The sequence below is a fragment of the Porites lutea genome, chromosome 9 (genome assembly GCF_958299795.1).
Source record: "Porites lutea chromosome 9, jaPorLute2.1, whole genome shotgun sequence".
Lineage (NCBI taxonomy): Eukaryota > Metazoa > Cnidaria > Anthozoa > Scleractinia > Poritidae > Porites > Porites lutea.
This window is the reverse complement of record NC_133209.1, coordinates 9,823,879-9,840,399: the sequence shown is the minus strand read 5'-3', so window position 1 is coordinate 9,840,399 and position 16,521 is coordinate 9,823,879. Positions and strand designations below refer to the sequence as shown.

The 16,521-nt window shown below is 39.6% G+C and overlaps 2 protein-coding genes across 2 annotated transcripts; both read right to left on the bottom strand.

The window, feature by feature from the left end:
* Positions 1-218: 218 nt before the first annotated feature.
* On the bottom strand, positions 219-3,674 carry LOC140948590 (uncharacterized). The gene has a single exon (XM_073397845.1). The coding sequence runs from the start codon at positions 3,616-3,618 to the stop codon at positions 1,171-1,173; it is 2,448 nt and encodes an 815-aa protein (XP_073253946.1). The 5' UTR covers positions 3,619-3,674; the 3' UTR covers positions 219-1,170.
* A 4,432-nt stretch (positions 3,675-8,106) lies between these two features.
* Positions 8,107-14,456, bottom strand: LOC140948709 (uncharacterized). The gene is made up of 3 exons (XM_073397972.1): positions 14,352-14,456; positions 12,107-13,160; positions 8,107-11,741 (listed from the first exon to the last, which is right to left on the bottom strand). Exons 2-3 carry the CDS (start codon positions 13,143-13,145, stop codon positions 10,330-10,332), a joined length of 2,451 nt encoding a protein of 816 aa, XP_073254073.1. The 5' UTR covers positions 13,146-13,160; positions 14,352-14,456; the 3' UTR covers positions 8,107-10,329.
* Positions 14,457-16,521: the final 2,065 nt, after the last annotated feature.

Here is a 16,521-nt window from a genome sequence, read left to right as displayed (position 1 = left end):
CTATTTGGTCAAAAATATCGAGACAAAACAACTTAAAGCAAGACTTTAATCCTTTTTTGCTGCCAAAAATCCGGCGCTTTTCGCTACTAGTGGGCTATAACATGAAGCTCAACCGATCAGAACGCAGCATTGATAATAGACCACTAGTTGGATTTTACTAAAAGTGATTAGTCAGGTTCTGAAATGGGAGTTGTGGGTGGGTTTTCAGTAAAAATTTCAGTGGCGAGAGAGAGCATTGCGTCTGGTCATTGCCAAGGTCAGTGGGCGATTCCCATTCAAGCCTGAATTTTTTCAGCTTCTTTTTCAACAGCTTAGGTTTGCTTATTCTACTGCGATGACAATGTTCACTTTCCCTTTGTCGGTTGTTAGTCAATGATTTTCGACTTTTGTTGGTTATCGGTAATCTCCGTTTATATTGAAATACAAGTTAATTATTCATATTCGTTATGGATTGTTCCCACAGTTCCTAGTCTGTCAAGTTTACAACTTCATCATTCATCGTCAATTTATCATTTCATTGCAATGGAACCTCTAAGCCTAAGCTACAAGATCGTTTATTTCACCTATGTTTGATAAAAAACACTAAAGCATTTATTCTACAAGTGACGTTGTTTTTCTGCTTATAACAGCAAAGTGGTCAAGAGATGATAAGTTATAGAGAAGGAAATCCCCAGTCTAAGGCCCATAGTATAACATGACGCGGCTTTTTGTTTTTGTTTTTGTTTTATCATGTTGTTGCTGTTATACGGCCTGACGGTTATACCATTAAATGTCTTTGAGGGTTTTGCCTAAGATCATGGCAGATACTGCAGTCAGTGACCTGCAATTTGTCCGTTTGCCGGCAAAAATGATGAGAAGAGATCGAAGTCTAACACATCAAATTCCTCCCAGCAAGTAATTTAGAAACAATGGGCTTTCCAGAAATTGCTCGAATTAGATTACAATGTAATGGTTATCCAAGTTACTAGCAAATACTCTTCAAACTAAAAGTCCTTTTTTGACACATATCGAGGATTCCAAGAGAATGCTAACAATTAAACTTTTAAGATGAAACTATTTGTTTATGTCAATAATAGAAAATAAACTGAAATTTTCTGAGAGAACGGAAAATTCCAAAATAAATGTTGCACTTAGGCTCTTGATGGCTGCTGCTTTTTCCTCACGTGCAGTTTACTTTGCCTTTTTTGCCCCTCCAGGTGCTTTTAGGGCAATCTCTACAGATGAAGTATAACGTTTTGGGGGATTCTTGTTTCCCTGCCTGTCTTGCTTACTCCCCTTTGTAGACGGGGCTGCAGCTAATGTCGCCCCCTGTTTTGATTTTCCTTTTGCTTCACGAGTTTTGTTCGGGTTTGGATCTGTTTGGGTCTGTTTGCTTTTCCCTTTTTTTCCTTGGCCAAGAGTTGGTCCCCCCTTAGTGTTAAGGCTCTCCATCTGTCCGGTGCTTTTCTTGGACTTCTCCTGCGTCTGTTTTCCTTTGTTATCAAGACTTGCACTGGATTTTTTTTCGGCGAGGTGGCTGTTGTGTTCAATTCCAGGGTCATTTTCTGTTTTCACTCTCTCTGAAGACTGCGTCTTACAGCTGTCAAGGTCTTCTACTTTTCTTCCTTTGTCGTTATGTGGGTGCTTTTTGGTCCCGAGGCTTCCCTGTGGTTCATTTGAGTGAGGATCTGAGCTTTCTTTGTTAATTAGGGTCCTTTCTAGCTTTTGAGCCCCTCCTCCTCCTTCTTCCATTCCACTGTTTTGGGCGGCTCCTTCTTTCCCAATTATTTTAGAGCATTCTTTTTCCTTCTGTCTGTCATCATTCTCGTCCGGCTGGCCTTGTATTGCTGGCGGTGCAAGGCTGTGCCCTTGTCTTTGCTGGGACTGTACATGTTGGACCCAGTTTGCATCCTCTTGAACGCCAGAGGTTTCAAAGATTTCTTCCTCTTCCATGTTGCCTTCTTGTATAACCGAGCCTTTTGTTTTGATCCCTTTGTCTTCTCCATTTCCTGTTTTTGCTTTTTCTTGGTCATTTGTTTCATTTGCACCGCCTTGATTATTCTCCCTGTCTTCTTTATGAGAGGTTTTTGAGTGTCCCTGCTTGTCCAGCTGGTGTTGTTCTTGTGGTTGTTTTCCTTCTTCTGGCCGGGGTTGTTGATTCATTCCTTCCACCTCTTTTGTTTTAGGATCTTCTGGTTTAGTCTTCTTAGGTTGTGGTTGGCTATTCTGGCTATTTTGCGCATGTTCGTTCTCTCGTCCATGAGCTCTCTTCTCCGGTTTTATGGGCACGGGAATGGAAATCTTTCCCTCCGTCAGGATTAGATCCTGGATTTTGAAGTTGAAGTCTTCCCGTTTCTTTTCTTCTTCTCCAGCTCTTTTAAACTTCTTTACTTCCAATTTTCCGGAAAACGGGCTTTCCTGGTTTAAAATCTGGAACTTTCCTGGAAGCACAGGAAGTTGTTTCCCATTGCCATCGATCTCAAACAGAAAGCAACCAACATTGACGCTGTAATACTGCCCAGAGTGGTTTATGTTCGCAATGAATATCACGAACCTCGTCAGATTGTAGGTTGGCATGTTGTTCCACACGGTGTTCTCATCTCCCCCACTTGGTCGAGCAAGGCCAAGTTGGTGATGTGAGTGCCATTCTCCAATGTGGCAAATGCCTTCCTTCTGCGTCAGGTGCATACCGACTTTTTCCAAGTAGGTCACGTCTTGGTAGAAAGAGCTTGGAGTTCTTCTGCAGCCTTTACCGGGACCAAGAACTAGTTGGATGACAGCACTGTATTTGTTAGCCCATAAACCGAATAGATCACCGCCTGTTTCAATATGTGGTTTTCTCAGCACCCACGCACACAGTTCTTTGTAATCATTCTGGTAGATCACCACGTTGAACTCCCTGATGTCTTCAGAAGCGCCAAATGCTAACCATCGAGACGTCTCGCTCCTTTGTCCATAAGTTCTCTTCTTCAATTTTATGGACACGGAAAGTGAATTCCTTTCTTCCGTCAGGGTTAGATCCTGGATATCAACCTTGAACTCGTCCCCTTTCTTTTCTTCTTCTCCAGCTCTTTTAAACTTCTTTACTTCCAATTTTCCGGAAAACGGGCTTTCCTGGTTTAAAATCTGAAACTTTCCTGGAAGCACAGGAAGCTGTTTCCCATTGCTATCGATCTCAAACAAAAAGCAACCAACATTGACGCTGTAAGACTGCCCAGAGTGGTCTATATTCGCAATGAATATCACGAACCTCCTCAGGTTGTATGTTGGCATGTTGTTCCACACGGTGTTCTCATCTCCCCCACTTGGTCGAGCAAGGCCAAGTTGGTGATGTGAATGCCATTCGCCAATGTGGCAAATGCCTTCCTTTTGTGTAAGATGCATGCCGACTTTTTCCAAGTAGTTCACATCTTGGTAAAAGGAGGTTGAAGTTCTTCTGCATCTCTGACCTGGGCCAAGAACCAGTTGGATAACAGCACTGTATTTGTTAGCCCATAAACCAAATAGATCACCGCCTGTTTCGATGTGTGGTTTTCTCAGCACCCACGCACACAGTTCTTTGTAATCTTCCTCGTAGATCACAACGTTGAACTCCCTGTTGTCTTCAGAGGCGCCCAATCCGAACGGCCATCGGGGCATGTCGAAAGAAAAGTTTGAAATCTGCGGACTTTTAAACTCTTTCGCTCTTTCTCTCTCTCTCTCTCTCTCTGTACTCGGTTGATATACTCAGTTGAATGTCGAATGTTTTCTTGGAAACTATAAATGACAGCGATGTCACGCAACGCCCATCAATCTTTTTCTAAAAAGACATTTATTCTATTTGTTCTACGATACCAGTTTCAATATTGCAAAAGCCCAGTTCTGGGAAAACCTCTATGAATAGGATGATGCAACATTTTGCACAAAATAAAGTGAATACATAAATGATTCAAGCATAAAATACTTTGTATAGGTTAGTCATGGTTTAATTTGCTGTAAGCTTTGACCAGAACTGTGAATTGCATTCTTGATTTTTAAACACTGCAATCTTCAAGACATCGACCTTTCTGTACGTAAACATTTCAGGGAAAATAATTAGTAAAAAAAACAAGATATTGTTATGCACTATCATGCTTTACAATAATGGGCGGAGTTGACTTGACATTCTGTTCCCAATTTTCTTGGAATCGACTCCATACACGACACGAAAACAATTCTTCGAATGCATACGTAGTCACTGCTCTATTTGTTGGTTTGAATGTATTTGAAAGTCAGCCACTTTCATTTTACCTTGTTACTTTCATTTCCATCGCCACTTTGGTAACGAATAAAAAAGGAGTGGAGTCTACTTTATACAAATATCTACACCAAAGGGCACGGACTTTAAAGGACAAAGTGTGTTGTTTCGGAAAGGAATTTAAACAAAAACAAGATGGAGAACATGAGTAGCACTGAAAACTTATATTTTGATCCTGCCACAGGGAAACTCTGTACATCAAGACCTTCTAACGACAAAGCTATAGCGGTGGATATGAACAAGCAAGGGTCTGGAGGTTTTTTTGGATTCAATCTGGGAAGACATGAAACAGAGAACAACTATATAACAGTGCCCTTGGAGATAAGTCCCAACAGCTGTGCGTTGGACCTCGACTGATGAGCTACAGTAACATCACTGAAAAACAACATTTGTGAGCAGACGTATAATTACAGACAGTGGCTTATTTTCTGAATTTTGTGATAAAATTTAACATTTTGAACGTGCCAGGTGACATTTTAGAAGAATAGCCTTAGAAATGAACTCTGGTCTGTAGCGACAATGTAAGTTGTTATCCACCGTTACGCCATATTATCAAAGTGAAACTGAACAATTTTTGCGATTTTGTTGTAATATCTAGGTATCGTACAGATTTAAACTTAAAGAATTTTGAACATGTCCAGTAAAATGTGTCAGTCATCTTTATCCACATTTTCATACATAGTCATGGTGGATGCAGGATTTCTGGGCTGGGTTATCAAGTTGAAGGTTTCAAAACGTTATTTTGTGTTTAAGCATTCAACAAATAGGTTTTATTGCAAAGTGAGAATAACAACAGTTGCTGTGGATAATAGATGCGATTAAAAATCATTGGAAGAAATTAAGCCAAAAATTATTACTCCCTTCATCTTTAAAAATATCACTGCGAAACATTTGACGTTCAGTTACTTTTTACCCTGTCCAACTATTGCTAGTTTGCGCTTGAACTGTTATGGCCGCCATGATGGTCGTTAACTGATATATACTTATAATTCTGTGATCAGCAAGTGTACACCTATTATCAATGTTTTCTGGGTTTTTATCGTTCCTTCATTCTATCAATACACCTCTTTAGTTTGTGTGTTTTGGTTTCCCAATAGAGGGTCACAGGGAAACTTGACCCATTGTCTTTTCATAAATCATGCATACATATGCCGCGTGATAAAGACGAAATTTGAGAGAAACAGTTCCCTGGAGTATTATCACATGTCCTGTATTAGGAAAACAAAACGTACAAGCTAAAGAGATCTATTCATTTCTTTCATTTCATATTAAGTGTTATAGACCTTATAGTATTGTTTTACTTAATTTGCCTCAATTCACCATATATAAATATGTGATATTCTATACACTCGAAAATTGTTGTCAAATACTTTTGGACGTTTGGATGTATAGAGTGTTTTCACTTGACGTCACGACGGCCATATTTGTGTCCCAAAACAATGAAACAGCGGCCATGTTGCTGTCCCAAACCAATCCTGTGGGAGTTGAACTCTTTTGTTATGCAAACGCTTTCCTTTGTTCCAATAAATTTGCATATATGCGGCCACGTGAGTGAAAACACTCTGTTTATATCAAAAATTAAAATTCAAAGCTGTCATTGAGAATGCATGAAAGTAAAGTGTAAAATGGACAGTAACTTAGACATGCAGAGGAGGGTCACGGATCACAGTGTCGGAAATTGACAAGCAGGTTGCGAAATTTCTTGGGAAACGCTCTGAAAGTATATATTATGTTAACCACACGTTTTTTAAATTCTTGGAAAACTGCATCAACGAAGTGTGTTTTTAAGATATTAGTATGTACATAAATTAATTAAAATCAAAACGAGCAGCGCACAAGATAGTGACAGTCTCTATAACAACCTTACGTCCCTGCTAATTTTGACGCGAGAACTGGTAGCAACTCCTATTGTACTGTATAAATCTTTGATTTTCGACTGACACCCTTTTCTGTAAATAGACTTTTCTTTGAAGAAAAATGCAAATAGAAACTGAATACACTGAGACAAAAATATCTCATTTCTGTTTATCTGGCTCTATGGCGTGAGTGTATTCTTGACGGTCTGTTCCTCTTTTTCCAGGAATTGAGTCAACTGTAATGATTCATACAGGCTTCAGCAGACATCGAGAAAACTAAATTAAGTCAGTTACTCTGTTGATCTGATCGTTAGTACGTGGAAATTGAAACGATATCGGAACGCTCTCCACCCGCACATGAAAAACCCCTGAAGGTATATATCTGGTATTCTTAAAATAAACTAATCGATTTGCAGATTGACTTCTGAATTGAGGGCGGGGCAAGCGACATTGAGACTACTGTTTCGGTCTTCTTGGAAAAGTGAAACAAATAAAAACGAAAAACATTTCCATGAATATCGTATTACTAAAGGCTTGGATGGAAGGGTACTCTGAATTAGCAAGGAGACATCCCGTTGTAATCTGCATTGTACCTAGAGCCCCGTAGCTCACGCCAGAACAGCGCAAGTCCGAAGAAACACCTCTTCATTTTCAAAGTGCAAAATTCAAGACCAACTAACCACCTGTACTTTGATCCTTCAACGGGAAAACTGAAGACATCAAGGCCAGCTGATGAGCTGTATTTCGACCCTGCAACGGGGAAGCTTAGCACGTCTAAACCCCCCAACTTCTGACTGATGTAGCCACAGGCAGACTTGAACTCTTTACATCTTAATGACTAAGCGTGGACAGTAGGTTTCATTAGTGGATGATTAATTTTGTTTCATGGTTGTTAAGATAATTGTTAAGCGAAGTTTTAGCCTTATTATAGAAAACTGTGATAGACTGCGAAACGTAATCGCGGTTATGATGTGGTTTACTTTGGATATTTTTCTTCTGTGTCACTGATGCTATGTTCGCTCTAGACTGTGATATATACCGGGGAACCCAAGCGTGTTTTAAATATAGAGTGGTTTACTCCGAACATTTCTTCCGCGTCATATATTATGATCGCTCATCACTGTGATATATCAGGAAACGTACGCGTGGTTATCGAGTGATTTTAACTCTGAATTTGTTTTTTTTGCATCATATCATTAGGAAGAGGGAAAATAAACTTTGCCAGTCACCATGCAGACATCATGTTCTATTGAGTAATTTTCACAACATGCGGTGCAATACTTAAAACATTAAAAAAAAAACATAAAAATTCTCAGAATGATTTGATGAAATTGTCTCACACCGGTCTCGGAGCCTCAACATGTACAAGCGGCCATTTGAGTATTTGCTGAAGAAATGGAGTTCAACTTTATATCTCTCTGGTAAAGAAAAATGATCTTTAAAATGTCCCACTATTATGGTCAAAGCAAATTTCACCATTCTTCAATTTCACGTCAAAAAGTATCCCATCCGAATGTCTCTATTCTTGACTGTCGAAATTAAGCTTGCCTTAAACCGAGCAAAACAGCAAATCGTTTGACAGCTAGACAGCCCTTTAAAATAAGATAACTAGTTCTACAGTAAATATTACTAGCTATATGTTGACTCAAAATGTGCGCGTATCATCATTTTTTTTTTATTTCTGTCTCTTCTTATTCATTCAGCTCTTATTCATTAGTAGAGACGTTTAAATTCAAGGACGCAAGGACGAGATTAGAACACTTGAAGTTTTGTGCGCTTTTACTAACAAAATAGACACCCCGGAAAGCTCCAAAGATTGAATGTACTTTTTCCGCCAAACCGAAAAGTTAGAACGATTACTGAAGGATTTTAACATTTCTCGATCGCTAAAACTGGTAGTAGAATAACGAACTAAGGCTATAGAGACACGAGTTTTCTGACTACATTTATTCTATTTGTTCTACCAGTTTCAATTTTGCAAAAGCCCAATTCTGGGAAAACCTCTCTGTGAAAAGGATGATGCAACATTTTCCACAAAACAAAGTGAATACATGAATGATTGAAGCATAAAATACTTTGCATAGGTTAGTCATGGTTTAATTTGCTGTAAGCTTCGACCAGAACTGTGAATTACATTCTTGATTATTAAGCAGGCAATCTTCAAGACATCGGCCTTTCTATACTTAAACATTTCAGGGAAAGTAAAAAACAACAAGATATTTTTATGCCTTTTCATGCTTTACAAAAATGGGCGGAGTTGACTTGACAGTCTGTTCCCAGTTTTCTTGGAATTGACTCCATGTACAACACGAAAACAATTCTTCGAATGCATACGTAGTCACTTTAATGCTGTAGTTGTTAGTTTGAATATATTTAAAAGCCAGCATTTTACCTCATCGCTTCCATTTCCATCGCCGCTTTGGTAACGAGCAAATGAAAGGAGTGGAGTTTACATTATACAAATATCTACACGTGAGGGCACGGACGTTATAAGTGACAAAATGTTTTTTCGGAGGGGAATTTAAATAAAAACAAGATGGAGAATATGAGTAACACAGAAAGGTCATATTTTGATCCTAACACAGGGAAACTCTGTATATCAAGACCTGACAGCTAGAGAGCCCTTCAAAATAAGATAACTGGTTGTACAGTAGATATTACTAAGAAAGTAACTATATGTAGAATAGGTAGTGGAATAACGAACTAAGGCTATAAGACACGGGGTTTTCACGCCCGTCGAAATGACGCTGATTCGATCACAGGGGTGCACTACCTAATTTTAGGAAAATTTCTTCCTTCTTGTCAACCTCGTCTTGGAGTCAAATTGAAGGTCCCTATACGTAAAATATTAGCATGAAACTTTAAAGTCAACAAAAAATAAGGCTTTTTTTTCCATAGAACTGCCTTTTTACCTTCATTGCCTGAAGAAAGACTGGCAGAAACGTAAACCTTAAACTGAAAACAGAAAGATAAACGAAATGAAATCCCCTTAATCCAAAAAATCAGTCTGGGATTTGGTTTTGCTTTTAGGCAGTATCTGATAAGATTTTAAGCCCTGCTGACTCGGAAAAAATTTGTTTAGCCGCCTCGAAAACACTTGAGAACCATATATAAGGCTATTGAAAAATCTTTGGTAAGCCAAAAAAACCCGTGAACAAACCCTCAGCCCCTTTAAATCCTTACAGAGCATTTTCACTTGACGTCACGTTTATCATAATGGTGTTTCAAAACAACACAAAAGCGGCCATGTTGGTGTTTTAAACCGGGTCCTCTTGGGATTGAACCATTTTTCTACTTTAAAGTTTCTTTTGTTCCAATAAATTTGCATAGGTGCTGGCCTGGCGAGTGAAAACTCTCTGTAGGCCTTATGTGAAAAATATAGGCTAAAATTAATCTTTTTAAAGGGTGCTTTTCTTTTTGTGGACCCTAAATTCCCCGCACGTGTCATATGACTCTTCAAAATAGCAAGCAATATTTTGACGCGTTGGTGTTAATTTTGACATTAGCAAATTCTTACTATAGGAAACCTACTAACTTGGCAAAATGAGAAAAATTGTAAAATTTGAATTGTATCTTCGAATCAAGTAAAGCTTTTGAGAGGAGTGCCTGAATAAAACTAGGTTCCACTTATTTTTACCCTTCACAAAAAGCAAATTAATAAAATTAAATTCCTGAAACGCTGGTTATCATATCTAAATACAGCGTGGCAAAGGTGGACCAGGAGGGAATACCTATCACGCATCACGCATCACGCATCACGCATCACTCATCACGTCTATTTTTTAAAGCTATCACGCGTCACGAAAAAAGAGAGTAAATTATTAACTACATCAACAAGTATCCCATTTTCATTTGATCTGAGGAAATCACACGTCGAGAAACGAGAAAAAAAGGGCAAGAAGTTGGTATCATAAGAATGTATTTTGATGTTTCTGTTTCTAGTTCCATGACGGAAATTTCAAAGGAAAATCACGCGTCATACGTTGTAATAATAGTAAATCACGCATCACGCTGATATGCCCAATCACGCGGCTAATTTGAGCCCGATCACGCGTAACGCTGATAATTTGGGTTCCATCACGCTTCAGGGAAAACCCTCAGTTTGCCACCCGGTAAATAATACTTTTGCCGTCTTTTCTATTGAACTGGCGAATGTAAGCAAAATATCGTTTGATGTTGGTCAATTTAAGACCACATAGGAATCATTACGAGCATATTTCAGCTAGGAATACACGATGTACGCTTCCAATACAAAGTCTTGGCTCCAGGTTGATCTGCAGATAAAATGCGGTTCTTAATCGCAGTGACAGCAGTTTTCAAAGTACTGCCGCCAGCCTCCGCGTGAACTTCTCCATTGAAAATCAAGTTCGCTTTGGAGCATGGGAAAATTGAAGGGAATCTGATTGCCCATTGTTGTCCATGACGGTTAAAACTCAACGTAATATCTTTTGTGTCTGTGTCGCGGCTCATGTGTACTTCATCGTCGGCGATTCGGCCCAGTTCTTCGTAAACGTACCTCAATGACGCCTGGCCTTGGTCGCCAGAATACCACTGAGCATGTGCACAAGTTGGCATTTCAGACATACAGACTTCATCTATAATTTCAGTGTGCCCATGCCCTGATATGTGATTTACAATCGCAGTGACTGCAGTTTCAACGTTGTTCCCACCAACCTTTACATATTCTTCTCCATTTAGGTGCAATGTTGCAGGAGATCTTGGAAAATTGTGTGGGTAAATGACTTGCCATCTTTGTCCATGGTACTCAAGACGCATCTTAATATCTTGAGTGTCTGTATCGCGACTCATCTTCACCTCTCCATCAGCATTCTCCTTTAGTCCATTGTAAACTCGCTTGAGCGTTGCCTCCCCTTTGTCACCAGCATACCACTGTGTAGTACCCCTCTGGGCCGCCGGTGCAATTGCCTCTGTTGCTGGCTCCTTCTCTAATAAGATGTGAGTTACCAAAGCCTCGACGGAAGCTTTCACGTCCTCAGCCCCAATCTTCCCATGCGTTTGTCCATTACGCATCAAATTCGCCTTAGATCTGGGAAAATTAGGGGGAAACTGCACTTTCCAAGTTTGCCCATTACGTTCAAGATTCATCGTAATATCCTGTGTGTCAGTCTTACGACTCATGCTCACCTCTCCGTCAGCGATCCTGCTTAGCTCATTGAAAACGCATCTCAGATCTTCTTCCCCATGATCACCAGAGTACCACTGAACGCAGGGCTCGTAAGCAGGGTTTTCTTGACTGGGCGTCAGTGGCCGATTTACCGAGGAAATCAATACACCTATTATGCCTTTAACAGCACTTTCGAAAGTGTCTCCACCTACTTTTTGACGCTCCTTTCCATTGCAGACTAAAGTTGCCCTAGATTGTGGAAAGTCGAAAGGAAACAAAGCTTCCCATCCTTGTCCATCGTATGCGAATCTTACCGAAATATCTTGGGTCAGTTTGCTACGACTCATCTTGACCTCACTGGTAGCTATTTGGGATAACTCGTCAAAAACGTATTTAAGAGCTGCTTCACCCTGCTCACTAACATACCACTGAACGGTTGGCGCATGGGATGGTCTTCCTAGCAGGTGACTTCTTTCAGGGGGTTTTTGTTCTGGGGGAGAAGCACCTGAAAATACAAAAGAAAATAACCTGCTTTCACTACCCAAGTGTAATTTTGTGTGTGTGTGGTACGTAAGATGCACAGAATAGTTCCTTATAAGGTTGCTTAAGTACGGGTTTCCTAAACCATCTTGAAGGGAAACCGAAAAACTGATTACTGAGAACCAGTTAAATCTATCATCATTGAAATGTTAGTAGAATTTGGTAAATTGGAAGGCCATATGGGCCAATAGACAGCACTTTAAGGTATAGTTTTGAAAGAAAGTGGCCATTGTCCAATGTCATCACGGGTGTCTTGCCCTACATCAGCAATGACAGGCCTTATGTATGTAAAACAAAGTAAAGATTGAACGAAGTTCTAGAATTTTGTACCTATGCCGTGTCTGTTTCCATAGCGACGAGAATGAAGAACATCCAAGACTCCAGTGGCGCTGGGTCTCTCAGATGGATTGTGCTTTGTACAAGCCTCAAAAGCAGCTTGCACTCGGGACCAAACTGTGGTCTGCTTGGGTTGGTACTTCGGATCGGCAGACGGGCGTTTACCTTGTCGATGCATTAGCATGATCTGATTAACATCAGCTCCCTCTCGCTCAAATGGATACGAAACACCAGGATTGATCAGACAGTAAAACACTTGCCCAAGAGCCCAGATGTCGACTCTTTTCAAATCTTCCAAAGACAGTGTAGACCCTAGATAAGACACTCCTTCAGGTAAAATGATTTCTGGCGCCATGAAAGGAATCGTCCCTCTTTGTAAGAGGTTGGTGCTGGGATTGTTCCGTTTGTCTGTTTGAATGAGTTGTGAACGACTTTCACCAAAATCAGCTAGTTTACAGATGATAGGTTTTTCTGACATAAGCCGGTGTTTAATTTCCTGGCCATCATCAAGGTCACAGTAATGTTGATTAGATATTAATATGTTCATTGGCTTTAGGTCACGGTGAGCAATTTCAAGATTATGGAGATATGACAGTCCTTTTGTTATGTCTGTTGCAATTGCCGGAATGAACGGATCAAACCGTTTCTCCAAATTAGACAGTTTGAATACTTCTGCCAGAAATTTGTCTACGGTGTTAATCTTCAGATTTTTGTTTAAGAATGGTTTAAAATCAAAACATACATACTCCATAATGATAGCAAGTGGCCGAACGCAGATACCATACATTTTGACTATATTATCGTGATCATGGAGGCCATTTAGCAACTTGGCTTCTTTCATGAACAATTTTCTTGCACCCTCGTCGACTGGTTCGTAGATCTTTTTCATCACCACTGGTCCTTGCATCCTGCGATCAAGGTACTCAGCAACATAAACTATTCCAAACGCTCCACTTCCAAGGGTCCTTTGAATTTTGAGCTTTGTGTAGTCCACAATTGCAATTCCATCAATCATTTTGCTTGGTTGAGCCATGGTTTGGTAGTTTTCCTACGTAAGAGGTAGAACGGTATAGTCAGTTTAGCCAAGAGAGAATGAGCATTCTCTCTTGTTTTCGCCTACCAATTTATCGCTAATTTTCCCTGCTCAATTGCCCACACTGAGCAATAAGAGATAACAGCTCTTATATGGTGACTGGTAACTTTGAAGGGTTCAGATGCTGAAAGTCAACTATAAGCCTTTGATGATTCAGTGGTAGTTTAAACTTCTAAAATATGTTCTATCATCTCTCTGCTAGCTAACTGCTTTTCAGTGATATGGAAAAGAGCCCTCTACCCCAAAAGGGAAAAGGAAAGCCCATTTTTAGAGTAATGCTGCTGAGATTTTCCTGGGAGCTGAGTTTTAACTATTTAACGTCATGTTTTGCTTTATTAGGCCCTTATTTTACTGAGACGTGAACTTTAAACTACAGGAAGTATTTAACGGTATTGCCAAAGTAGATCTGAGACAAGAAAATCCCACTAAACTGTCGAGAGAGCGAAGGGTTTCACTCTCCAATCTGTATCGACAGTAACCGTCCATGCGACATATTATATGAAAGAACTATGATTTGATAATGATAATGATAATAATAATAATAAATTGTGATATCTTCGATCTAACGTAAACGATAGAATGAAGAATACATTGTCTTCGATTTCAATGTGTAAGATCAATCAAACAAAATGGCCCCTTTACAGTTTTCCGTTTACCAACGATAATGTCAACACCACAGTCGTTCGATCAGTCATGTCCATTTCAGAGAATCTTGGGCTCAGTTTTGACCACTGGTCACCCCCAGTTTGATTCTTTTTTCTTCTTCTTTTTTTTTTTTTTGCTACCATGCCTATTAAATATTACATAAACTAGCAAAAACGTCGTTAAAATATATTTCTAAATCACATTTAAGTTAATTCAGCGCTATTTCAAATCTGCCAAATAAGCCCGGAAGCATCCTCACTTTCGTTTCGTCGAATCCTCAGAGCGTTTTTTATTTACCAAATAAAAAAAACCTGATGCATGTTGTTCTTTAATTAGTTGAGTCTAAGAGTTGTTGTCAACGGCTTCAGAATTCTTGACCGCTTATACACAAAAACAGATTACTTCGCTTTTTGTTGTATTTATGTGTTAAGCCTCGACCTAATCACTGACCCACTATACACAAGCTTCGTGTTTGTTTCAGACCCGTTGAAGATATCTCACCTTCTGTCTTTACAACTCAAGACCGTCTGTAACTGACAAACTCTTAGGGAGACCACGATACATAATGGTATGATGGACAATTCCAGAATCCTGCCAACCTTTCTGTTGCATGCAGAATTAAAACAGTTGCTGCTCGAAGAGATTCATAATAATATCAATTTGCTTTTCCAAGAATTTTATCGGATCCCCATTCGGTCCCGTTAGGGGTGGTGTGGCTGCCTTCAGGCGAGTTCCTCATTTATGTAAGTGAAATAATGATGGTTAGGGCACCCTCCACAAACTTGCTCGATCATAGGCGGTATCATGCATGCAATTAAAGAGTAACAAAAAGGTTTGAATATAAATATATTTTTTCAAAAAAAGTGTGGTCGTTAATGCTTATTTTATTCCGTGCACTGAGAATGCAACCAATAAAAAAAGAGAGAAACTTCATATATTGCTGCGGTTCTTTCTCTAATTAACTAGAACTTGGCAGCTCAAATAAAATAACTTGACAGTGTGCAAACCTCAAATCGATCAAACCAACGTGGTCCTTCATCAAAAGGTGCGTGACGAGCGTCCGAGTAGGTCACTCACAGTTCATGGGCGGAGCAAGTGGAGTTGACAGTTTGTTCCCTTTCTTCTTGGAACTTCAAATTGAAAACACCAAAAATAAAGTTTTCAATGGGGCATAAACCTTTCCAGGAAACTAAGTTAACAACTGGCTATTATTTCGCCCGCTAACTTCGGTGTATACGTATTTTATATATAACTTTATAGATAATTTTGTTCCTGCAAGTTCCACGTGGTCATAAATTGCTCAGTTTGTAGATAACTGCCTCAATTTGAACATTCCAACTTCAGCAATCAGAAACTAAGTGGCAACTTTGGGAGAAAGAGTCTCTCGCCTTTCTTGATAGTCAAGGATTCGATCATAACAAGCTACAGATGGAGTACATGGGAAACTAAGAGAAGGTGTTCTTCGATCCTAGCACAGGAAAACTACACACTTCCGCTTCCGCCGAGCCCGACAAAATTGTTGCAGTGACGATGAACGACCCAGTATCTGGTGGATTTTTTAACACTTTTGCATCTGCGGTTAGCTCTAAGGGGAAAGAAGCAATAACATCCTTTCAGCACAATCGTCTCTTTGCAAACGAGGAGAATAGCTCAAACTGAATGAAAGACTACGGGCAACCAAACTGACAAATTCAGCCCCATTTAATATGAATCAATATATGGAAATGTACTTGTTCTTGCAGAAATTAATTACGGCTGAAGGAGTCAAATATTCTGACGATTCTTACTAGTTTTCTCACATTTCATTGTAGTCAAAACTGTAACTGAGTTTTTTGGAGTAAAGGCGAGCACAGAAATTGAAATTGACGACAGGTGTAGATAAAACGGAACACTGTTGATGACCAAACAACTCAGTTTATCTCTCTTTTATGCTTAATTTTGGTTTTTTATAATCACTTTTAACATGAGACAAACTTAAAGCACGGGGCACACACGTACACCAACCGACGGCCTGGCCATTACCTCACGTATGCACATAGCCATATCACCCGGACACTGCCCTCAAGTAGTCTAAAGACGGGCCGTATATGGCTTTGTAGGTTAAAAGAAGAATTTTTAAATTCAATCCTCTTCTCATCTGGTAGCCACTCACGCAAGACGCGCCGCAGCTAGTATTCAGACTGGTTGGTGTTTATCTCTTTGATACTTAGGCACGCCATATAAAACACTTTTGCAGTAATCTATTCGAGAGATGATAAGAGCATTCACGAACATTTTAAGCCTATCATACAAGACTGAGGTACTGTTTCTGAATGCTTCCTATTGATCTCATCGCGATAGTATAGTTTTTTTGTACAAATATAATTTAATTCCTGATTATTGTGAGTTCAAATTATTATTCATGATGACACCCATATTATTTAAAGGTAAGTTTCTTGCTTTCCCAGAAAAATCTCAATTTTCGTTCCTCTTAACGTAATGCCTTCACCAGAAGATGGTTGCCTTGTAAACCGCGATGTGAAATGTAGCACTATTTTAATTAGTAATTTACTCTTGAGCATGTTCTTATTGTTCCATGAAAAATTATGCTCAACACATGGCCGAAGTGTATCGAGAGCATCATTTTTCGGGTGATTAGGGGCCCTCGGACGTACACGCAAATTCATACCAA

Bases quoted from the DNA above. Each gene is read 5' to 3' on its own strand.
- LOC140948590 (XM_073397845.1), bottom strand. From the start codon at position 3,618: ATGCCCCGATGGCCGTTCGGATTGGGCGCCTCTGAAGACAACAGGGAG.
- LOC140948709 (XM_073397972.1), bottom strand. From the start codon at position 13,145: ATGGCTCAACCAAGCAAAATGATTGATGGAATTGCAATTGTGGACTAC. The intron at 11,742-12,106 runs GTACAAAATTCT...TTGTATTTTCAG, and splicing joins TGGAAACAGACACGGCATAG to GTGCTTCTCCCCCAGAACAA.